General features: G+C 35.8%; 1 protein-coding gene across 1 annotated transcript; it reads left to right on the top strand.

Moving 5' to 3' along the window:
- The first annotated feature begins 3,210 nt into the window (after positions 1 to 3,210).
- On the top strand, positions 3,211 to 4,665 carry LOC112022896 (coumaroyl-CoA:anthocyanidin 3-O-glucoside-6''-O-coumaroyltransferase 1). The gene has a single exon (XM_024055522.2). The coding sequence runs from the start codon at positions 3,211 to 3,213 to the stop codon at positions 4,663 to 4,665; it is 1,455 nt and encodes a 484-aa protein (XP_023911290.2).
- Positions 4,666 to 25,331: the final 20,666 nt, after the last annotated feature.

Raw genomic sequence — 25,331 nt, 5'->3', positions numbered from 1 at the left:
GTCTCTTTTTTATTAATTTAAAAAAAAAAAAAATCTTCAAATTGGACTTTAAGAGAAGGGCTTTCATTTCATCAAAGAGTAAGGGAAAAACAATTTCTGGCCATGGTTTGCACACATATATCCTTGTTGCCAAATTGGACTTTAAGAGAATGGCTTTCATTTCATGAAGGGTTGTATTTAAGATACGTGGCCATGGCTTGTACACATAATTAAGGTTCTTACAATATTAATTGCGCGGTTTCACCTAATTGGTTTGATTGACGTGGTTAGTTTACGATAAAACTGGCTCATACCAACCCATTAAAATTGATATTATAGCTGTTGACTAAGTGAGAATATAATATAACAGGTATATGTCTTCTATTATTGAAATTTGTAGCTAGTATTATTATGGCCAACTATCAAAAAGATAAAATTGTAAAGAGGTAGTTAACCATAAAAAAAAATAGTAATACACATTATAATAGCCAATAATGATTGTCATGTATGGCGCTAATTAATAATTATCTTATGTACTTGATATGTACATCCTACTTTCTTGTGTGTTATGCCTAGGGATGGCAATTTTGCCTCGCTCCTCATCACTTCGTCCTGCGCGGATTCTCCCCTCCCCGCAAAGGTGACGGGACGGAGATAGGGCAAGATTTTAACCCCGCACCATAGGGCGGGGTAGGGATGGGTTTAGACTTTTTAGACCCATCTTGCCCTACTCCTCCCCGTCCTTGCCCCGGCCCGCCCCACGTTGCTAAGGGTTATAATTGTAAAATTTTCATACCTTAAAACCTTACTATTTAAACAAACATATCAATATTAACTTATTTTATTCTACCAATTGTATTTCTCTACCTTTATTTTGTTATATGTTATACTATGATATTTTTTATTTTTATTTATATTTTTGTTATTGTCTTGTTAAATACTTGGATATATTATTCAATTTTTTCTAATTTTTTTTTTAATTTGATGGGATAAATTTAGTTGTAATTTCAAGTATATTTTTATTAATGAAATAAGTTTCATTAAAAAAAATTGTACTAGTTGTAGGGAAAATTAACAAAAAATATAGTTTTACGGAATGGGACGGGACTTCGCAAGGCCCCAAGGGGCGGGGATGGAGTGAAAAAGTTTTCCCCATCATGTGGAGTGGGGTGAGGATGGGGCAAAATAAAACTATGCGGGAGGGAGACGAAGACTCCATCCTTCAGCCCCACCTCATCCCATTGTCATCCCTAGTTATGCCCATCTCTTTTGTTAGGAATCTATTCCCCAAATGTGCTCATTCACTAGCAACAAAAATAAAAAGATCTTGATTATAAATGTTTAGGTGGCTACTTTATATGAATCTAAGGCAGCGTTTATTTTAGTTGAAAATGATTCTAGGAAATCATTTTACACTAGTCTATGCGTTTGGTAAGCATAGAAAATTGGGTCAAATGGAAATCAATTTTCGCGTTGACTGTAAAATAACCCCAGCAAGCCGGAAATGAATTTCAGGTTTTATTTTACCTTCAAATGATTTCCACCCCATGAAAATAGAAGAGAGAGATCGAGCACCAGAAGCAACCCTAGATCGCACCACCACCCCCAACCCTAGATCGCACTGGTCTCGTCGTACCCCAGCACTGATCTCGTCGCACCCCAGCACTGGCGAGATTGCACCGCCTAAAGCACGGCCCAAATCGCGTGGCCTGTAGCACCACCGAGATTGCACCCCAGCATCAGCGAGATCGCACCCATAGTCGCTGCTGGAAGCTCATCGACGCCGCCATTTAGATTGTCACCACCCAAGGCTGATCCACCCAAGACCAAGCTTGTTCTCCCTCTTGGTCAACATCACCGATCTGGCCGCCACCGACCACCAACCCACTCCACCCTCAAACCCACCCGATCTGGCCGCCGCCGTCCTTCATCCACTTTGATCTCTCTCTTTCCCGATCTATCTCTCTGTCCCTCACTCTGTCACTTTTTCTCCCTCCGATCTCACTCTTTCTTACTCTCCCTCAATGTTTTTATTTTGATTTTTGGTTGTGTTAAATGTATATTTTGGTTGTGTTAAGTGTATATTTTGAAATTTTCTGTAATAAAATTTGTTTGGATGCTGATAAAATGGTTAAGAAAATGTGAAAAATTTGTAGGAAAATAGCATTTTTAGAATGTTACCAAACACCGAAAATTTTTTTTCAAACTATTTTCCATTGCAGAACCAAATACTTGGATTTCATTTTCCTTACGGGAATTCACTTTCTCCTGCATTCATTTTACACTCGAAATTCGATTTACATTGAACCAAACGTAGCCTAAGTTTTAGATTTTTTTGTGTTTAGAAGCTCTTCTAAGAAGATTGGTATCAGATTCTCTAAAATACGATAAGAGGAGAAAATAGGGAAGCAAATATTAAAAAAAAATAAAAAATAAAAACCCAAAAAACAACACACATCTAACTACCTATCCTTACCTATTTTAGCATTGTTTATTCTCAAAATCAGTATTTTATAGTTTTCGTATCTTGATAACTGCAATAACGAAAAGTGAATATGTTGAAAATTGAGAGAAATAATAAATAAAAAAAATTTAAATGATATTTAAATGAAACAAGATTCATAATAGGAAATCGGATATGAGTTATATAAAGAATAAAAAAATAAAAAAATAGTTAGCTAAAAAAAAAAGAAAAAAAAAAAAGTAGGTTCTTACCCTGAAAATAGAGAGAATTTGGTGAGTTAATACCAATGCTTTAACTTTGGGCTGTAAATTGTGGCAATTAATTTCTTTACATCTAATAGAAAACCTAACTATCAAGAAAAATTGGGATTCCGATGATTTTCACCTATATAAAAACCTGCTACCCTTCTTGAGGGGATTCAACTTCAATTTTTGGGGGAAAATGTCCTATATTTATTGAGTTCGGTGATCTTTTAATTTTGCTTGTAAATTGGATTGGTTAGGCCTAGTTTTGCCAACTGCAGTGACCAACGTGTTCCAAATATATTAGTTGCTTTGAATTAAACCTTAGATTGTAATTTAAATGCACCGTACAAATGGAATTAGCAAAGTATTACATTGTTGGCGATATAGATCATATTGGAGCTATTATTTCACTAGAGTTGGGGTGGAATCATCAAATTTCAATCGTACGCATCGTAAGAGAAGCGCTGTATTTAAGAGTTAGGAATGTATCATTTTCATAGATTGCTTTAAAAATACTTCAAAATGGACTATAAAAGAAGGGCTTTCATCAAAGAATTAGTAAGGGAAAAAGACAGTGCCATGGCTTCAACTTGCACACATAAGGTTCTTGAACATTGCCAGATTTCTCCGCCTCCTGGCTCAGTTCCCACAACCTCTCTTCCACTCACATTCTTTGACATACCATGGGTTGGTGATATTCACGTGGAATGCCTTTACTTCTACGAGTTCTCCAACCCTACACAACATTTCACACAAACTATCCTCCCCACTCTCAAACACTCTCTCTCCCTCACTCTCCAACACTTTTACCCACTTGTTGGAAATCTCTTGTGCCCCCCACCTCCCACCAAACCTTATATCCTATACAACAATGGTGACTCAATCCCATTAACCATTGTAGAGTCCACAAACAACTTCAACCACCTTATTGGGAACCATCCGCGAGATATCATAGAATTAGATCATCTTGTTCCAAAGTTATCACCAATTCAAATTTCCAATGAAACATTTGTGTTCCCTCTTCTAGCCTTAAAAATTACCATTTTTCCCAACTCTGGCATTTGCATTGGAATTACAAATCTGCACGTAGTTGATGGATGGACCTCTCTCAATTTCATGAAATCATGGGCGTCAATTGTAAGTGCCGGAGGAGAATCGATCATGACTCGTCTTGAAAAGTTCCTACCATACTATGATAGGGATGTGATCAAAGACATAAATGGTGTGGAGGCCATTTTGATGAATGAGTATTTCGGATTGAGATCAACGTGGAAAGATTCTATTCTAGGTAACACCAGTGCTCTTCCTTTAGACCATGTCCAGGCAACATTTGTACTAAGTCGGGCACAAATCCAAAGCCTAAAAAAGTGGCTGTTCGCTCAGAGCAAGAATGAAAATGGTTCGACCCCACAACATTTATCAAGATTTGTGGTAACATGTGCTTTCATATGGGTTTGCTTGATCAAGACTCAAGATGAAATTGGAGCTATTAGTTCCAATGATGTTGATGAGATTTACCACTTTGTCTTTCCAGCTGACTGCCGAGAACGCCTCGAGGTTCCAGTGCCCATGACTTACTTTGGAAACTGCTTAGCTCTTTCTGTTTCAGCAGCCGAGAAGAGTGAGCTATTGGCAGAGAATGGTGTGGTTGTAGCAGCAAGAGCTATAGAAAAAACAATTTCTATGATACAAAGTGAACCATTAAAAGGTGCTGAGAGATGGATTTCTGATTTAATGAATCTATTAAAAATTGGGCGTCTTTGCACTGTTAGTGGCTCACCAAGTTTGGGCTTTTATGAGAGTGATTTTGGGTGGGGGAGACCAAAGAAAGCCGAAGTAGTGACCCGTCCAATGAACATTTCTCTTGCTGAGTGTGGAAATGAGAAAGATGGCATCGAGATTGGATTGTTGCTAACCAAGTCTGCAATGGACACTTTCAGTTCTATATTTGAACAAAGCCTAAATTTTCTCCATTGATATGGACGCTTATGTCTAGCTACACAGCTGCATGTAGCAATGTTATCTAAGTCATATGTCTTGCAAGCGTATTTAGTGTTTATCTAAATAAATCAGTTCCTTTCTTTTCAATTGTGGTTCGTTACTTTTCTTGGAAACTGATTTGTTCCTCTGTTCTTTTGCCCAATGATTGTTCCATATTGTCCTTGGGCAGAAGGTTTGCTTTAATTTGTTTTTCTGTTATTAGTAAGTGAAGGGGAAGCTATTAATATACGAAAAGTTTCAATTTTGATTAGTCTAACCGTAGAATATGGCTTGAATTAGGAGTTCGACTCTTTATTAGATTTGGATAAGAAAGAAATTTTATTCTTTTTGGTTACTTGAAGTTATCAAGTTTTATTAGAAGTCTTGTCTACCACTTGATTTTGAGTTTTATTTAGAATAGGAGTGATTCTCCTTTTGTGTGTGAAAAAGAAGTTTAATCCTTCTTAATTTTGGATATTCTAGCCTACTTAAGTCTCTTACATAAGCATAGTGTTGCTATAGAAAATTAGAAAGAAAGAGATGAGAGGGTGTGAGAAAAAGAGGCTCTCTCTTGGTTTGGTTATTTGATATTTGTGGGTTACAATTTGGAATTGTGAGAGAGGTTTTGTTGCCGCTTGGTTTTGGTTCTGCATTTTGGTGATTTGCTCTCTCTTGGTGCGTTGCAACTTTTGGATTTGTTTTGTAACTCTTTCTTTGGTTTTTGTGTAATTCGTATTTGGTATTTGTGAACTTTAGGTTCTTTGTTTTGTATTTGTGAGAGAGAGTTATTTTGGTGTATTTGGGATTTGGGTTTGTGAGAGTGTCTGTACACTAATTTGTATTACCTCAAAATTTGATATAGTGAAATTTATTCGTCGTTGCTCGTGGATGTAGGCTATTGCCGAATCACGTAAATTTTGGTGTTTTGGATTAATTTTCTTCATTCCTATTGTTTGTTTGGAGATCTTTCTTAAACCTGAAATATTTTCACAATTAATTTTGGTAATTTGAGCTTCCGGTATTTTACAACACTAACTTTATAAATACTAAAATTATTGGGAATGTTATTTACATCTTCCATGCACGATGGTTTTGGCGGAATATTGATTAAATTTTAAGTTTTTAACATTTTGTTGAGGGTTTCAAAGAAAATAAAATTTAGAGGAACAATGCTAAAATGGGCACTTGAAGAGCTAATTTCAGCGTTAAATCAACACGTGAAGAGAGACTGTACCACATATGAAATCAACAATTCAACAGTCAATTTCATCTTTTCACGAAAGCGGCACTTGAACTGCCATTTCATCTTAAAAAGTGGTGTGTAGGTCATGCCTGGTAATGAACTCGACCCCTTTGATTGATTTTTGTTAGGTTGATGGATTCTCATAGATTTTATTTTATTTTATTTTTTCAATACTTGGATTGGTTTTTTATTTATTTGTTTATTTATTTTTATATGAGGATTGGATCCGTTTGAAAAAGTATTTCAATCCAGGTAATTTGGTAATTTACAGTCTTCCATCAATTGTTCTAAGTTTGGAAAAGATTCACGAATATTAATCATGAGCAAGCTAAATAGAAGATTATTTATTTATTTATTTATTTATTTATTTAAATGTTAAATAGTTTTTTAAAAGATTAGAAATATGATAGTTACAAGAGAAAAAAGAAAAAAAGAAAAAAAAGTGAAGTTGTGACTTGTGATTGATATGAATTAAGCCTTCTTTTTCCCTTCTTGCCAATAATGATTTTATTGAAAAATATAAATCTAATTTGGATGATTGTTTCCAATTTAATTTAATTTTTTCACAAATAAAAAACACACAACAACTTATGCTTTTTAAGATGTGTTGGGTAGTAACCAATAAGGCATTGGTTCTAACTAACTTAATTGGTGAAATTTCTTATCATCGAATAAGAAATTTAGGGTTCAAATCCTATATATACAAAAAAAAAAAATTGATGTCTTATCCTTATAATAAAAAGCAATTATCATAAAGTATATATCATGGGTTACACTTTTATTGTATTTTAATATAAAAAAAAATAAAATAATAAAAAGGGGGGGGGGGGGGGGATAAGGCATTATATGTGGTCATTTTTCTAATTGCAACAATATTATATATGGTCCTTACATATACATTCCTACCATTCATTAAATTCACATGCCACCAATGTGGCCACTATAAATCCACTTTTACTTATATAACAAAGAATAAAACATAACTCCCGTACCAATTTAGAAAAGATATGACATAATTTTGACACCATAATGAGATTCATGAAAAAATATTTAAAATATGAAGAAAAAATAACACAGAATAAATGTGATTGAGCCTAGACCTACATTTTAGTAGATATTCCCTTGATGAATATATCTTTACAATTAAGGTCTAAGTAGAGCACTCACATCCAGTTATACAAAATGCATATAAATATAGTTTAGATTATATTGTAGGATAAAATCACCATAAACACACCTACATTAAGTTATGCATCACAATTCAAATTTTTACATGATACTACAAAATCATCTATTTTTACATAAGCACTGTAGTTTATGCATACCATTCTTTTCTATTTTTTATTTCTCTCTTCCTCTCTCCTCTCCCATTCTCTCTCTCTCTCTCTCTCTCTCTCTCTTGATAAAATAACATTATTTTATATGATTAATGGGCTGTAAAGTGTATTGTTGAAATGGTTATGTAAAATACAATAAAGTTGGTTTTAGTGATGCAAAATGTTTTTTTCTTTTTTTTTTTTTTTTTTTTTCTTTTTTTTTTTTCTTTTTTTTTTTTTTTTTTTTTTTTTTTTTTTTGACATTTCAGATGTGAATGCTAAACAATGAAGTCATGAAGCTTTCTCTTCCTAATCGAGAGATACGAGAGAACTTAGAGAGAGAACGTCTGAAGAGGGGGATACACTAGTGAGGAGCACTAAAAAATTCAAGGATGACAGATATGTACCACCTGAAACGCCTGCGCTAGGAACTGGGTTGACAAAACAGAGTGCTGGAAGCTATAAGGACAGATTACTGGGATCCATTCCTGGGGCGTATGAGCAAGCTTTTGGCTTAGACTCAACCATGCATGAAGACTATGCATTTGATGTAGAAGAGACAAGCCTAGAGGAGGGGGTGGCAGCAGTCGGGGTGTCTAAAGAAGATAAAGCAAGGATGAGAGCCCCATGGAATTTGACACTCATTGTGAAAACGTTTGGTAGAAATGTTGGTTTCTTATATCTATCAACCGAAATTTGAACACCGTGGAACCCCATGGGTAAGATGGACTGTATTAATGTAGGGCATGATTATTTTTTAATCAGATTCAAACTCCAAGCTGATTTGGAATCAGTTCTCAGAGGTGGGCCTTGGTTTGTGGGGTCACAATTCCTTGCAATCAGGCAATGGGAACTAGACTTTATTGCATCTAGTGCAACCTCTTCCTCTATGCTAGTATGGGTTAGGCTTCCAGAGCTTCCCATAGAATATTACGAGCCTATTATGCTGAGAAAAATTGGCCAATCTATAAGACCTATGTTAAGGATTGATGCCCATACAATCAGTAATTCAAAGGGTAGATTCACCAAACTTTGTATTCAGGTGAACCTGGAAAAGCCACTTACTAGAAAAGTTATGGTGGGCAAGTTGGCAATAAAAGTACAATACGAAGGGATTAACTCCTTATGCTTTGCATGTGGGCGCATTGGGCATCAAAAAGAGGTTTGTCCTGCATTAATCAAGTAGTTGGAAAAACAAAGAAAGTGGGGAGGTGGGGCAAAGTAACCAAGAAACAGTGAGAATAGCCCAAAAGGGTAATGTTAGGACATATATGTTTTAACTTGTTTAAGAACATATGTTACTTAGTTATGTATATTGGCTAATCCTTTGACAAAACGCACTTTGCTTATAATTGGGTAGTTCTAGGTGTTTTTAATACTTCAAGAAACAATGTTTCAAGGTCAAGTGTTGAAGTCATCAAGTCTGTCCAAGAGAAAGCAAGTTGAAGTGCAAAATTTATAAAGCTCGACACCTCTCGACAGCTACCTCGACACCTGCTATCTGTCGAGATTTAAAAAGTCAGATTTCCAATCTGATTTTCTTGGGATCCATGAATATGTTTTTGGGCCCTCTTTTCTTCTAACCCTAAACATATAAAAGGATTATTTTAAGAGCCGTTTTGGTTGACACAAGTTGCATTATCATTGAGCAATCTCTGTTTAAGCAAATTGTGATCAACAGATGAAGTTCTTGACCTAGGTCATCTTCCATCAAGAAGTTGCTGTGTATTTGCACCATAGGGTTTTGTAACCAAGCATCTTCCTGCTATTCATCAGAAAGGATGATCTGAAGAACTTTGCAGCCAACCATTCTTCATCAGTTGGTGTTCTAAAGTCGCGTACTTGGATCCGCGCATTGGTTAGTCACGTACTTGGGAGCTGTGCATCAAAGGTGGAGACTGTCACTACAGATCAAGTCCAATTGGGTATTGGGGTAAGGGTTCAACTGTAGGTTGGTAAGGTACTGGGGATTCCTTTACTTGTAACCGCTTGATTTGATAATAGTGGAGTTTCGGGAGTGGTGACCTGAAAATCACCCGGTGGGGTTTTTGCCATTAGGGTTTTCCCCATTCGTAAACAAATCACCGTGTTATTTATTTTCCGCTGCATATTTAGTTGATTGGTGATTTGTTTGTGCTTCCATAAAATTGCATGATTAATTGATTAATTAATTACTTGGCTAAATTAATTAATTAGGGTTAATCACAAGGGGTCTTTCAGATTGTGACCTATCAGGTAAAGGGAAAGGGAAAATCTCAAGTCAGATAGTTAAATCCCAACGAGAACCAAACTACTCCGAAACCAAGGATATGGAGGATAATGCAATTTTTAACTTTAGTGCAGGTTGCAACAGGCCACCATATAAGACTTTCAGTGGGTATCCATATAGCTCCAAAAGTAATATTTCAAGCTCCCAGAAAGCTTCAGTATCTAGAAATGGCAACTCCCCCAGATCGGTGCGCAATTAATATGAAAGGCAAGACCATCACGCTAGGGGACTCAACAATAAACAAAATTCGCAGAGATCCAACAATGATCATGGGGTGGTACGAGACAGAATCCATGGAAGCATGGATGAACATCTTCCCACTAACGAAGCTAAGTCGACGGTTGGGAGACCTACTAATGGTAGAAGAAGCATGGATGACAACCCTGAATCCATGGTGGAACTTCATCATGGACCGCCCATGCCTTTAACCGCTGGGGAAACACACCTCAGCTCACTCAAAGGAGCACTAGTTTTAGCCCCTCTCGGAACGATTACTCAGTTCCTTAGAGGAGAAGAACCTGTAGCCAGAGATCAGACAAAGGAAGATTCTGCAAGAAACTCCCATAGAGTTTGTAATGATGGGGAACCTATTCACGGTAAAGCTTCTACAATTCTCTATGAAGAACATTGCATGCATACTGGTCACCAGAACCAACCAAGCTCCGTTGGGCATTCTCAAGCACTCGATCAACCTCTTTCCAGGGATCCTAGACAAGAAGATAGATTTGACTCAAGTATGGATGTTGAGGGAGGTGGGGGAGGAGCCATCTCCAACCTGGTTTAATTCCAGGACCAATCTTTTTCCAATAATGAATATCATTACCTAGAACTGTCGGGGTGCAATGAAACCCAACTTTAAGAAAACTTTGCTTGATCTTGTGGCTTGGCATAGGCCTATTATTATGGCGATTACTGAACTCGTATGGGTGGAGAGCAAGCTGATGCAATTATCCGAACCCTGCCTTTTGATGGGACCTACTTAACGGAGACTTGGATATGCAGGTGGGATATGGCTTTTATGGAATTCTGATTTTGTGGATGTTGAAATCCTCTCAGTAATGGAACAGGAGATTCATGCTTTAATCCAGGTAAATTCCTCTTCCTTAACCTGGTTAATTAGTGTTATATATGCTAGTCCTAGATTTGCTGAAAGATGTATTCTATGAAATAACCTTAGAATTATAGCTAGTAGACACAACTTGCCTTGGCTTGCATTAGGAGACTTTAATGATGTTTTATTAGAAGATGAGAAATTTGGCGATAATGGGATTTGTGGCAGAAGGGTCAGAGCTTATCAAGAATGTATGAATGAATGCAAGCTTTTGGATTTGGGTTTTTCTGGGCCAAAATATACTTGGACCAACAAGAGGGATGTGTCCAACCTGATTCAGTAGAGGCTTGACAGAGGGTGGGCTAACATAGAGTGGAAACTAAATTTTCCTAAAGCTGCTATTTCTCACCTTCCTAGAATTAATTCGGACCATTGCCCTGTCCTATTAAATTTGGAAGGTCCTAATATGGGAAGAGGGGAAAGACCATTTAGATTCCAACCTTTTTGGTTAAGCCATCCTGAATTTCCAGCAGTTGTTAGACAAGCTTGGGAAGGAAATGAGCATCAATTGCCTTTTGCTATTGCTGAATTTGTGGTTTTGGCTAGAATATGGAACAAAGAAGTGTTTGGGAATATTTTTGGAAAAAGAAGAATTTTATGGCTAGGTTGTTGGGGGTTTAAAGGGCTTTAGCTAGTCAACCATCACAAAGAATGATCAATCTGCAAAGTGTGTTATCTGATGAGCTCAATGGAATCCTTGCTATGGAAGAAGAATTATGGGCTATGAAGTCTAGGACTAACTGGCTCATACAAGAGGAAAGGAATACTGCTTACTTTCAACTATCTACACTGGTTAAACGTAGTAGGAACTATATTGTGAGCATAAAAAATTCCTTGGGAGATTGGATTACTGAGATTGAGGAGGTCAAAGATGTTTTCCAACAAGGCTTTGTAAATCTGTATCAAATTGAACAATGTTGCTACAAATGGGAATGCCCTACCCTTAATGTTTTGGGTAGTAGACTGTCAAAGGAGGATGCTGTGAGAATTGCATCTCCTCCATTAGATATGGAAATTTTGAAGGCATTGAACACTATGAAGCCATTCAAAGCTCCTGGAGTAGATGGGTTGCATGCAGGTTTTTTTCAATGCTTCTGGATGAGTGTGGGGGAATCTGTTAAGGAGGAGGTGAAGGGTATTTTTTCTAGCTACTGTATGCCCCCATACCTTAACCAAACCTTAGTGGTGCTAATCCCTAAAAGAAATGGGCCCTGAATCCATTGGCCATTACAGACTTATTAGCCTATGCAATACGGTCTACAAAATTGTTACTAAAATTCTAGTTCTTCAACTTAAAGCAGTCATAGCTTCACTTGTTTCTCCTATACAAACAGCCTTTATTGGGGGCAAAAGAGGCACAGACAACGTCATCATTGCTCAAGAACTTGTTTACTCTCTAAATTAGAAGAAAGGGAGGAGGGATACATGATTATTAAGATTGATTTAGAAAAAGCCTATGACCGCTTGGAATGGAGCTTCGTGAGAACTTTGCTAAATAATATCGGGTTTTGTCAAGAGACCATCAAGCTAATTATGAGTTGTATATCATCTACTTCCACATCTATTTTGTTTAATGGTAGTAAGATGGAAGAGTTCAAACCTTCGAGAAGCATTCGGCAAGGCAACCCCATCTCTCCCTATATATTCATTCTTTGCATGGAATTCCTTGGGGCTTTTACTGATAAGAAGTGTGCAGATAGAGAGTGGGACAAAGTTAAAGCTTCGAAGAATGGTCTTGGATTCTCCCACATGTTCTTTGTCAATGATCTGCTTCTTTTTGCCAAAGCAAATTCTCAAAACTGCAATGCAATTAAGGAGGTACTTGAAGAATTTTGCGGACTATCAGGTCAGAAGGTTAGTCAAGAAAATCAAAAAATTTCTTCTCCCCTAATGTTCCTGAAGATACTAGAGAGTTAATTTGCAACCAACTCCAAATTAAGGCTACTTGTGATCTTGGAAGATACTTGGGATTCCCTATACTTCACAAAGGTAAAATAGTCGTGCCTTCCATTTTGTGATTGAGAGAGTTCAAAGTAAGCTTGAGGGCTAGAAATCCAAGCTTCTATCACCTGCAGGCAGATTGGTACTTATTAAATCTGTTACTACTCTGATCCTAGAGTACTTTATGCAGTGTATATCTTTCCCTTCCAATGTTTGCAACTCCATTGACAAGATCATCAAGGACTTTTTATGGGGCTCTTCACCAGAACATAGGAAAATGCATCTTGTGAATTGGAACAGAGTTACCCTACCCAAGGAGCTTGGTGGGCTGGGTATTGTACAAATGAAAGCTAGAAACTTGGCCTTGCTAGCTAAACTTTGCTGGAGATTAGCCTCAAATTTAGAAGCACCTTGGGCTTTGATGTTAGCAAAGAAATACCTCACTCTAACTAGGATTAATAGCCCGAAAGTCTATAGACCTTGTTCTCGGGTTTGGACAGCTTGTAAAGAGGGAGGAAAAATCTTTAATCGAGGGTTAAAATGGAATGTGAAGAATGGGAGATCAGTCTAGTTTTGGAGGGATTTTTGGCTGTCATCCGGGGCTTTGAGACATCAAATGGTAGGTCCCCTCACAGTTAATGATGAGTGTTGAGGTCCAAAATTTCACAACAAAGCCCATTCCATAAAAAAATAAAGAAAGCCCAATTCGTGCAACAAGAAGAATTGACATCAAGGCCCTTTGTATGTTCAGATTTCCAGCAAAAAAGGCCATTAAAAAAGTCCAGCAAATTCCAGTGAAAGAACTGGGCTGGGATCCCCAGAGGCTACCAGATGCTCGGGATCCTCGGGACGTGCAGCACAGCTAAAGTGGGATTGAGACAGCTCAAAAGGAGTACCACGAAATACAAGAAATGAAGAACAACTATGTCCCTCTCAAGCACCCAGTGGTGCAACAAAGAATCAGAAAGCTTGGAGAGTAACAATTCATGAACAAAAGGCTGGTACCCCGGGGAACCTAGAATGAAGAACTATAAAGGGAAGTGGCTACAAAACCTTCAACCAGCAGAAAAGGATTCTGCTTACTTGGGAAAAATGACAACAAGGAGGACAACCAAAAAGCTAAGTCCAAGAGGTAAAAGGACTTGAAAGAACAGAGGGTAAACATCAGCTATCCAAAATGGAAAGCCAGTAAGTGGCTTTTAGGAAAACAGGACTAAAAGATGAAAACTATGAGAAACAGAGAAAGAATCAACGGTCAGAAATGGCTGGCATAACAGAGGCTCTGGTACCTAAAGAGCCAAGGGGGAAGAATCAATGGTATCCAAACCCTAAAATGACACTATAAAAAGAGGGAAGTAGCCAACATTAAGAGAGGGGGGGAGGCAGAATAGAAAAACCAGAAGGGAATCGTTAAGATAACTCTGTAAAACTCAAAGAAAACAGAGGAACCGCTCCCGGTATCCCAAAAACAGCCACTATAGCACATGCTCGGATTCAACAAATTCAAACTTTGCAAGTCTTGGAAGCTTGAATAGCTATCAAAGTCTGTAATTTTTGAACTTAGTTGAACCTTGTATCACGTGAATATAGAACTATAGGAAGAGCTCTGTAAAATCAAAAGAAAACAGAAGAACCGCTCCCGGTATCTCAGAAACTGCCACTATAGCACATACTCGGATTCAACAAATTCAAACTTTGCAAGTCTTGGAAGCTTGAATAGCTATCAAAGTCTGTAATTTTTGAACTTAGTTGAACCTTGTATCATGTCTTAGTGAACATATTGTAATCCACAATCAAGAAAAATAATGAAATACCTCATATTGATTTGAGGACCTCTAACAATTATTTGGTGTATTCCTTTATTACATTGTCTTCCTTTACTATTTCTTGCTAAAATCCTTCTCACCTAACTATCTTGGAAGGCAAAACCTAAGCAAAGCCACTTGGACTTGAGTTCCAAATCCCACAAGTCTTGTGCAAAAGCACTAAGTTTGTGAGAATTGGGGCCAGAATTCTCGTGGCTAAATCATTCTCATGAAACTCATTTACATATATGTATATGTATTAAAATGTATATCCTAAATCTAAGAAACTAACAATTATTTGAAGATATGTGTAGTGTGTTTTTTTATGTTGCACCCATAGAGGTATAGGGAAAGGACAAAGCTCTATTGTATAATAAACATGGAAAAGATCATATATATTTCAGAGAAACAGAGCATTCTGGGTTCTTACAGGCCTAATACGCTTCGGGATCTCATGACAGTATGCCCAGGATCCCACGATAGTACACCCCGGGGTACCAAGAGGAATTGCATTTTTCATCTTGAGGAGTTTTATGTGACTTGCGCACAACTTGGTTCATAATCAGCCCCATTTACCTGCGGTGAACCAAGCCCAGTCTACCAAAACAACAAGTATTTGGACCCGAGATCCTTGTCTCTACTTGGGCCTATGTGCTAAGAAAAAAAGCACACTCACAATGAGAAGCTCACAGTGAGAGATGTTCTCAACTTTAAGGGAGACCTTGAAAGTTGTATTTCTTTTACTATTCCTGAGAATATTCTGCTCCAAATGAAAGCCACACCTATGGCTAGTGATCCTAGTATGCAAGACACCCTAGTTTGGGCTTTCTTTAAGGATGGCTCATTTGATCTCAAATCGGCATACCTTTTGGCAAAAGATTTAAATCTTTTGAACCTTAATACTTCCAATGGAAAATGGGTTTGGAAAGCAACTACCACACCCAGAATTAAATTCTTTCTTTGGCTGTGTTACCATAAAAGTATTCCAACTCGTGAAGTTTTAGGTTCAAGGGGCATAAATCTTGACACGACATGTGAACTGTGTGACCAGGCCATGGAATCCATATCCCATGTCCTAAGGGATTGTATTGGCGCACAAAATTTTTGGAAGCTGATTAGCATCCCTGGTAAGCACCATGATTTCTTCCTACTCGATCTTGAGGAATGGATGAAAGTGAACTGCTCCTTAAAGAGTACATCAAGGCACCATCAGCTGCCTTGGAAGATTGTTTTCTCGTTTGGTATTTGGCAATTATGGAATCAAAGGAATTATATTCTATTCTCTTTTGGTACGGTGACTGGAAACATCCAGGACCTTTGTATTAAAAAGAGTGTTGAATTCTTTGCAATTGTCGGTGACAAACCCAACAAGAATCTAAGAACTAATATTTAGGTGAAGTGGACCAAACCTCCTGTGGGGTGGCTGAAGCTAAATACAGATGGATCTGCTATTGGTAATCCTGGGATAACAAGTGGTGGAGGATTGATTCATAATGAGAATGGTGATTGGATTATGGGATTTGCTAGATCATTGGGAATAACTTCTGGAGTCATGGCAGAGCTATGGGCTTTAAAGAATGGTCTCACACTCAACTTAGAATTGCTAACCTTTGTGTAGAGCTTGATGCTGAGCTTATTGTTTACTCCTCAATAATTACTCAATAAATAATCTCATGCAAGAGCCTTTGCTTGGTGATTGCAGGACCCTATTGAAGAGATTCCATAGTACAATTGTCTAGCACATTTTCAGGGAGGCAAACCAATGTGCTAATGCATTGGCTAAGTTTGGAGCAACCCTTTTGTCGGATTTTGTTAATTTTGTTAACCCATCGCCTGTGGTGGAGGATTTGCTGGCTTTTGACAAAGCTGAGCTTTTTTGTAACAGACTTAGTAGTACTTAATCTATTTCAGTGTTGGTTTACCCAAAAAAAAAAAAAAAAATGAAGTCATGCATTTATGATTATTTATAGCAGGCTCCTAGACTAACAAAGGCTTTTCTAATATTGTTTTGTGCACACTTTCACTTGTTCACCAAGCTGGCCACCCAATTAAATGAAGTGCAAATAAAAGATTGGAATTATGGCCAGATAAGTACAATGCTATAGGCTTGAATGCTAATTAAGAACAATGCATGTCATACTTTCAGAGGCAACTAATTAGAAGCATGGCATATATGAAGATGAAGATGTATGACTAGAAAGAAAATTGATAGAAAATGCTTGATTTTAAGGAAAGCAGAAAACCAAGTGACCCAAGTGTAAAAATAGAACCATGTGCCCATGTAGTTGAAATCATATAGAATGCATTTAAAAAAAAAAAGAAAAACTGATCTAGATACTATCCATGATAAGAAATAAACTATGATGGACCCTGTAAAGTGGCTGGTAGTAGTGTTGAAACAAAGGATCCTGAATCGATTATTGGATAAGCGGAAGCCACAAACAACTAGGATTGATAATTAATGGAAGTCACATGAGATGGGCTCTGATACCATGTTAGAAAAGATAAAACAAAGTTTGAAACCAAACTAGAAAAGATAAGAGATAACTTAGGTCAAATGATAAATCAGTGCACGAGAAAGTAATTAAGAAGGAGAAAATATAGGAAATTTAACTTAGTTCAGCCTAATAGGTATACATCCATAGCGAGAAGCTGTTAGTGGCTACATATTTACAATTAGGCTCCATGTATTAAAATGAATATATTGATAGCTATTTATGTTAGGTTAAATAACTAAACTAGCAGTACTAGAACTACAAGTGAGAATACAATTGAACACAGATGGGGCTTCCGGTGGCAATCCGGGAAGGGCTGGAGGTGGTGGACTGATAAGAAACAGTGCTGGTGAGTGGGTCAGGGGGTTTGCAAGGAGTATTGGATCAACTACAAGCATTATAGCAGAGTTTTGGGCTCTAAGAGATGGTCTACAATTGGCCATTCAGCTTGGTGTTCAATATTTGGAAGTGGAACTTGATGCTAAAGTTGTATTAGATGTTATTAGTTTTGGAAACTCCCCCACTGTTGCTTATTCTTCCTTGCTTTTTGATTGCAAATTATTGCTAGAGAAGATTCCTCACTGCACTGTGAAGCATGTATTTAGGGAGGCAAATAGAAGTGCTGATGCACTTGCTAGAATGGGCTGTAATTTGCAGGATGATCTTGTATTTTTTGATTTTCCCCTATCTGATGTAATTGCTGCCTTAGTGAGTGTAGACAAAAATGGGGAAACGGTTTGTAGACATGTTGCCAACTTAGCCATCTTGGCTATTTAGTTTTTTATATATATATTTCCTTTTAACCAAAAAAAAATTACTTTGCTTGTACTCCAAGTAAATATAGAATTATTTTACTTGCATTTAAAGAGAAATTAGATAGAATGAACCTAGATTAAATTTATATAACAACTTTAACTAGGATTGAACATATAAGATTAGTTTTAGATACATACTTCAAGAGATTGTACTAATAATATAGGCGAAAATAGCATTTTGGTCTTTACATTTTTGGCTAATTCGCATTTTGGTCCCTACATATTTTATCTTCCTATTTTGGTCTCCAAAACTGAAAAATCGTTCTCAATTTAGTCCCTACAATTATTTTACCAACAAAAATTGCATACATAGCAGATGAAGTGCACCACTAACACACTAAATGTGACGTGATCATTAAAATAATATTAAAAAAATTATTTGGCATTTAAAAAATGCCACTTTAGCAAGAAACATGAATATTGTTGTGCTAGTTTTACTCCATTGTAATGCGAATTAAGAAGAGTTGTTTAAGTTAGATTATTTTGTTATTTGAATAAATGTTATGTTATTGTAACATTAGAAGTTGGCAGTTTAGGAGCCCTTTGTTTTAGCACTTGGTTGGGATAGTGGGTCAGTTTATTTCAATGATTTTGTGGATTTGCAAGTGTGGGATTTCTGGGTCCGAGTAATTTTTTTTGGTTTGATTATTTGTTTAAAATGAATTTGTTGATTATGTTAGAATTTGTCCAGTTTGACCATGAGTGGTTGGGTATGTCTTAATTTGGTTTTGATCATGGTTTTGTATGTGTTTTTGCATATTTGGTTGCTAAGTAAATGAAAAAAAAAAAAAAAAAAAAAATTGGGTCTGAGTTACCTTCTCTTTTTACTCACTCTGTTCATACACTCTCCTTACTGCGCACCATTTTTTTCCAACCCCCTTCTTCTCCAAACTTCCTGCATTTATAGGCCATAGTTTAGTGGAGAGGTCATAATTACTTGCCAACGAGTGCAACCGGCGGTCCACTATTATCGATCGTAAGTGGGTGGTCAGGTAGGAGTGGGAAATTATGAGGGTGGCGTTGGAACTTGGTTCCTGCCTCCACGATAGTCCTCGGGAGCGGTGGCTCTCTGGGGCGCGGCCGGGTAGGTACAGTGCAGGTCTTCCCGTGAGTCAAATATCTACTACTCCATGGAAAGGTGTTGCCGAGAAACGATGAAGAAGCAAGGCTCGGGCTTGCAGTACGCGTGGCCCGGGGGTGGGCTGCCGGGTATAAGGGGATTGGCCCCATGGGCCATATACCCAGGCCAGGGCCCAAGGCCCAATGTAGGATATGACGCGGGGGCCGTACAGTTGATTATGTTAGAATTTGTCCAGTTTGACCATGAGTGGTTGGGTATGTCTTAATTTGGTTTTGATCATGGTTTTGTATGTGTTTTTGCATATTTGGTTGCTAAGTAAATGAAAAAAAAAAAAAAATCTTGAATTTTTAATTTCAAGAAAATTGTAAAGTTATGATTTACAACTATGCTTTTGTTAGATTTAATTCCGTGTTAAATTTGATTGTATTTTGTTCAATCATTTCCTTGTATTTTTTTGAGATTTAATGTAAGGGTTGGGTGTAAGAGTTTGGTGAAGATTTGTGAAAAAAGTGGAGTTCGCGACTAGCTTGCAAGTGAACAACCTATGAAAGGCCACGTGAGAAGCACATGCTAGAGTCTGAACAGTTTTTGACAGGCTGTATTTTATGAGTCTCTTTGCGACTCAGGCCAAGTCGTGAGTGACCCACGAAACCACTACCTGAACCTTTTTGAAATGTGTTTTTCTCTTCTTCTTTTTTTACCCACACTATATAAACCCATATTACCCACGAAATTGTAAGGAGCTTTTAAGAGAGAAAACCCTAACAATATACTTGAGAGTTAGAGATTGTAAACCCACAATTATCTACACAATCTCTCTTAGTTTTCCTCTACTCCTACCTTTCAAATTACAAATCCTTGAGAAGTCCTAAGTCCAAACACTTATCTCACCCATTTTGAGTGTTAAGAGAAGATTTGGTAGCATGGGAAGCATTGGAAGAAGCAATAGAATCACAGATGCAATTTGGAGCTAATTGCGGTATCTAGATAGCTTTTTTTTACCCACACTATATAAACCCATATTACCCACGAAATTGTAAGGAGCTTTTAAGAGAGAAAACCCTAACAATATACTTGAGAGTTAGAGATTGTAAACCCACAATTATCTACACAATCTCTCTTAGTTTTCCTCTACTCCTACCTTTCAAATTACAAATCCTTGAGAAGTCCTAAGTCCAAACACTTATCTCACCCATTTTGAGTGTTAAGAGAAGATTTGGTAGCATGGGAAGCATTGGAAGAAGCAATAGAATCACAGATGCAATTTGGAGCTAATTGCGGTATCTAGATAGCTAGTGAAGAAATAGCTCAGTGAAGCTCGTTGGTAGCTAGAACTTGGAGGGTTCAAGTACATTTGGTAGATTAGGCTTGGAGGATCTTTTTCATATTCGTGTACTCTAACTTTATTCACTAGTGGATCGATTTCGACTTAGATGGCTGCGAAGAAGTTTTTCGTTGAGTACTTCGATTTTCTCTTCGATAATACGTCTTAGTGTTATCTTATGTTTGCCTCTCTCTTCCCTTACTCTTTAAGCTTTACTTTTATTGTTTATTGTATATGCTTATGCTTTAGAGAGTTGTTCCGGTTTTATTGCATTACACTTACTCTTATTCTGCACTTAGTTAAGTAGGGTAAAAGCAATCTACCGTTAGTTTTTATTTGGGAATCTAAACAGGTAATAGTGTTTTCACACTATTTGAGCTTTCAGTAACCAAACTTGTTCTTTGGAGAAAAACATAAATAACATGACTGTTCAACATGAATGTTCTTCCCAAAAGAATAATGAAAAGAAAAAAAAATTATTTAATTAGATTGTAGGTTTTTTTAAAAAATTTATATGTTTTTAATTTTCCAATGGCTTTTTTATTTATTAAAATGTTGACGTGACATTTTTTAAAAGTTAGATATTTTTTTAATATTATTTTAGTGTCCATGTCAAAATTAAGCATGTTATGCACTCTATTTGCCACATAGGCTATTTTTGTTAGTGAGATGACAGTAAAAATTAAATTGTGAACGATTTTTCATTTTTGGGGACCAAAATATGAAGAGTTAAAAAGTAGAGATGAAAATGAAAAATTAGCTGAAAATATAAGTACCAAAATAGCATTTCTACTTATAATATAACATTGAAAAGTTTCTTTTGAAAGTAAAATTGACAGTGGTCGACTTTCATATATGATATATGATAGAACCCTCGTCCAGTTCTTTGTTCCTGTTCTATCAACTAATACTGAAATCATTTGAAGTGCCAAATTCAATAGGGCTGGCTCAAATGCATTTTGGGGTCTAAGCTGACTACTTTGAATGAAGACTTTTCTTATGTTTAAATATCTTTTTGTTATGAATGTTGGGATCAATGAATTTGAATGAAAAACTATTGATTCCTATTTCAATTTCGATAAAGAGAAAGGAAGAGTTTGTTCACCTTTCATGCATTTGTTTTCTCATACCTTAATTAGCAAGTTCTACTTAGCAGTGTTGTATTATTATTATTATTATTATCATTATTATTATTTACCAATTTTTGAAGTTTTCATTACTCATTAGAGAATTTTTGTGTAATGAGGGATTGCACAGTTGCACTTACCATTGTTGGAATATATATTTACTATATCATAATACAGGCAAAAATGGTCTTTTGCCCCTTTCACCCAAAAGATATAACAAAATACTCATATTCTGAAACTACCTAGCAAAATACCCCTATTTTGAAACTCAATTTTTAAATAATCGAGTTATAGAAAATTAAACTTTAAAAATAAAAAATAAAAAATTATGGAACTCGAGTTCCTTGAATGGAACTCGAGTTCCTTGAATGGAACTCAAGTTCCATGTGAATTTTTCCAAATAATTTGATTTTCATCAAATCGAGTTTTACATTGAAACTCGATTTTCTAAAAATCTAGCTTCAAAACATGAACATTTTGCTAAATAGTTTTAGAACAGAGACATTTTGCTACATTTTTTGAACAAAAGGGACAAATACCCATTTTGACCTCATAATACACCTATTAACCTATGACCTTATCATCAAACACAAGATAATATCCCTAACACTATATCAAGGGCAGCATGATGGCTGAGGATCGCCGCACGCCACCAATACTGTCACCAACAACTCTACGTGTAAATATGCCATTCAAGCCAAAAAGCAGCTCCACAATACTACACCACGTGTCACTCTTTAATTACATTTATCCAACAACTGACAGGATAGCCAAGTTGGGTTTTCTTCTCAACTGTATAATTCTCTTATTAGTTATTACACATTAGAAATTTTGTCGTACAACTTTGGATTTTAAATCTTTGTATACCACCTACGTCGTATAAAATGTGCATGAAGAACTTACATACTATTATACTAAGATCACGTATCTTATGAATCTTAATAGTATGTGAAATCTTACATTGATACGCCATGTTCATATTAAACAAAAAGCAGTAATATTCAAAGTTTGTTCGAGTTTTGGACACCTCACAACAACAAATTAACAAATATATAACTACCACGATTTTATAAAATAAATTAAGTCAACTTTACAGACGTTGATGACTATATAGGATAAGCCATGCACAATCAAACCTTAGATTTGCGACAAGTAATTACCTCAATTGGCATTGCTATGTAAGCATATATCAAATTCTTTATCAAATACTTAAAATAGCAATTATGTTGACGAAACATTGCATGAATTACTTTCCACACGAAGCTCTAGAGGTGGTATAGCAGCCACGAAAATGAAGAAAGAGAATCATAATCTCTACTGAATTATTTATATATATTCAAATGCACCCATATATGTGTCGTAGCCATAACAGTTTTAAAATGTATAACAGTTTTAAAGTCTTATAGATGATATTTGAAAGAGAGATGGATGTCTTCTGTACACCAAACAGGGAGGCATGCATGTTAAAGATTAGGATTTGCTTCATATATACTTAGTACTTGAATAATTAATATTAGTGTCTATATATATTATGCACGTATGTTGTGTTTCTGAAAACATGTGCTTATAATATTTAGAATGCAATATCTAAACTGTATAAATGAGACACGTCTGTTGTTTTGGGAGGGACACCAAAAACCCCAACATATTTTATAATTTATATTTATATAAATATATACAATTTGGCTCCAAAAACATACCTAACCCCAACAATTCAGTTATAGTCCAAAAAGGTAGTCTGTTGAGAGAGAGAGAGAGAGAGAGAGAGAGAGAGAGAGAGTTTTAGAGAGAGAGAGAGTTTTTATGATAAAACATTTTCTTAACAATTGCGTAATGTTTTTAGTATTTTATACGGCTAAAATGCATTAGTAAATAAAAATCCTTACGAGGACGTACGAATTAAGGACCAACAAAGAAATAAGAGATTAATGACTTTCAAGCAATGCTACTCTTTTATATATTTTCTAAAATATTTTATTCTTTTGAATATGCATAATAGGGACGTAGTAGCTAGATTTGATAAACATATATGTTTTTTTTTTTTTTTTTTTTTGCATTAATCATTTTTAAAAAAATTATGCCAAATGATTGCCGAGTAGAAATAACCAACTAACTTCATTAGGAGTGTTTGTACTTGTGCTTATTCTTCCGCTATTTCTTCCTCATTATTAAATGAGTATTTTCAGCCATTAATATTGACCAAATTAGGTTTTGCAACAAAAGCTAAAAAAATTGCTTTTCAAGGGACTAGCTGAATTTTTACATTGAAATGGAAATCATTGGGAAATTTAGCACATAATCAATATATATATATATATATATGATTTTCAGGATTTAAAAGATTTCTAAGTTCTATTTTGAATCTTTGATAGATCGTTGATTAATTAGAAATGTATTGAAAAACAACTATTTCAGTTTTTTATTTTGTTAACACTGAGGGAATGTTATTTTTATTTTTTATATTGTTAATTTATTTGTAAATCTTAATATACTTTTTATTCTTAAACTTTAAGAAAATTTTGGAACATGCTTTGCCCCAAAAATTGAAATTCTAGCTGTTTTCGTCCCTGGTATTTGTGGTCTACTAGAGTGTTTCCGGAAGCAATAACAGAAGGTCAAATGCAGGATAAGCAAGCAAACAACACCATTAGTAAGAAAAGAAGAAAGAAGAAGTAATTAAACAACACCATTTTTACCGTAAGGCTTATCTCTATAGAGCCGGTCATTGAATATAATAGTATTTGACCAATATCTGTTTTGTTAGATAGAGGTGGATGAGATGCAGTACCTGATTTCCAATGACTTTGAATTTGGTTTTCCAGATGGAGTGTAAGGCTTCTATGCTTCTGCATATAAAGCAACATGCTTGTTTTCTGCAAGGGACAATTGTCAAAGTGAGATAGCTTTAGTTGAGATTAGAGAGAGAAAGAGAGAGAGGCTGGTTGACTTTTATTGTTCGTGGTAGAAAGGACACATATTATGACTAGTTGCAACGTGGCTTGATGGTAGTGGCGCAATTCAAAAAGGTTCCAGCTTGGAAAGCTTGCGGCTGATAGGAAGACGTGTTAAAGGAGTGACACTTCATCATATTCTCCTATTAAAAAATTATTAAAGTTAGTAAAGGAAAATGGAGGAAGGGGTAGGGATAATAATAGTACCTGATTTTAGCTCATGTTTTGCATTATAAGTCTGACTTGAGGGAAGGGGGTGGGAAAGGAAAGAAGATACAAGGAAGAGAAATGAATTTTTTGGTTTGTTTTGAGGTAGGGCAAGGCAGATAGGCTAAATATTCTTTCAAGGTTACATTTACCATTTCACACATAAATTCATAATTAATACGAGAATGTTTTCATTTTAAAAAAGAAAAATTATTAGTTTACATTTTATTGTTCATATAAATTTTACATTATAAATTAAATAAATGTGTACAATTTTGTACATATTTGCATGAATAGTATACAATATTGTACACTGCGTCTGTATATGTGTACAATTTACATGAACAAAAAATGTAAATTAATAATTGTACTTTAAGAATGTGAAAGAATCAAAACTCCAGGAGATATATGATTTCAGTTCCTTGGTGTGATTTACGTGCAGTTTCTGTGCAAACAGGGTCCCAGGGATCGAAATCGTATATATGTCTTAAAATAATACATCAAGTAAGTGTTTTGTATCCTTGTGGTACGTTCCGCATAAAAATAGGACTTAAACTATGACCCGTCTCCTATACTACCAACAAACTATCATATATTGCTCACTGTGTCAGCTAATCAGTATTCAGTAACAGATTTTTTTTATATTTGTAGGGTTCAAAAATAATTTCTTATTTATTAGGAGTATTAATATTCAAGCATTAACCTAGTAATATAACACTAAAATTTTGTAATTACCAGGTTCTTAACAATTAATGGAATGATCTATTCCATGTTCATTTGATAGAATCGACTTATCTCCAAGATTCAGGCCAGAACTTGCATCAATTAATCAAATCATTGGATAATTTCCAAATAATTTATTCTCGAAAGCATACTGCTACTATATTATTATTCCTGATATGTGATTAGTACTATGGGTAAAGACAACATAATCAATTTTGATTTAGACCTGAAAGTTAAAATCGTAATGGCTCTTAA

The sequence above is a fragment of the Quercus suber genome, unplaced genomic scaffold (assembly GCF_002906115.3).
Source record: "Quercus suber isolate HL8 unplaced genomic scaffold, Cork oak 2.0 scaffold_456, whole genome shotgun sequence".
NCBI lineage: Eukaryota > Viridiplantae > Streptophyta > Magnoliopsida > Fagales > Fagaceae > Quercus > Quercus suber.
The sequence above is the reverse complement of the archived record's forward strand: the minus strand, read 5'-3'. Positions and strand labels throughout refer to the sequence as shown.

Excerpts from the sequence above, each read along its gene's own strand:
- LOC112022896 (XM_024055522.2), top strand. The coding sequence starts at position 3,211 with ATGGACTATAAAAGAAGGGCTTTCATCAAAGAATTAGTAAGGGAAAAA.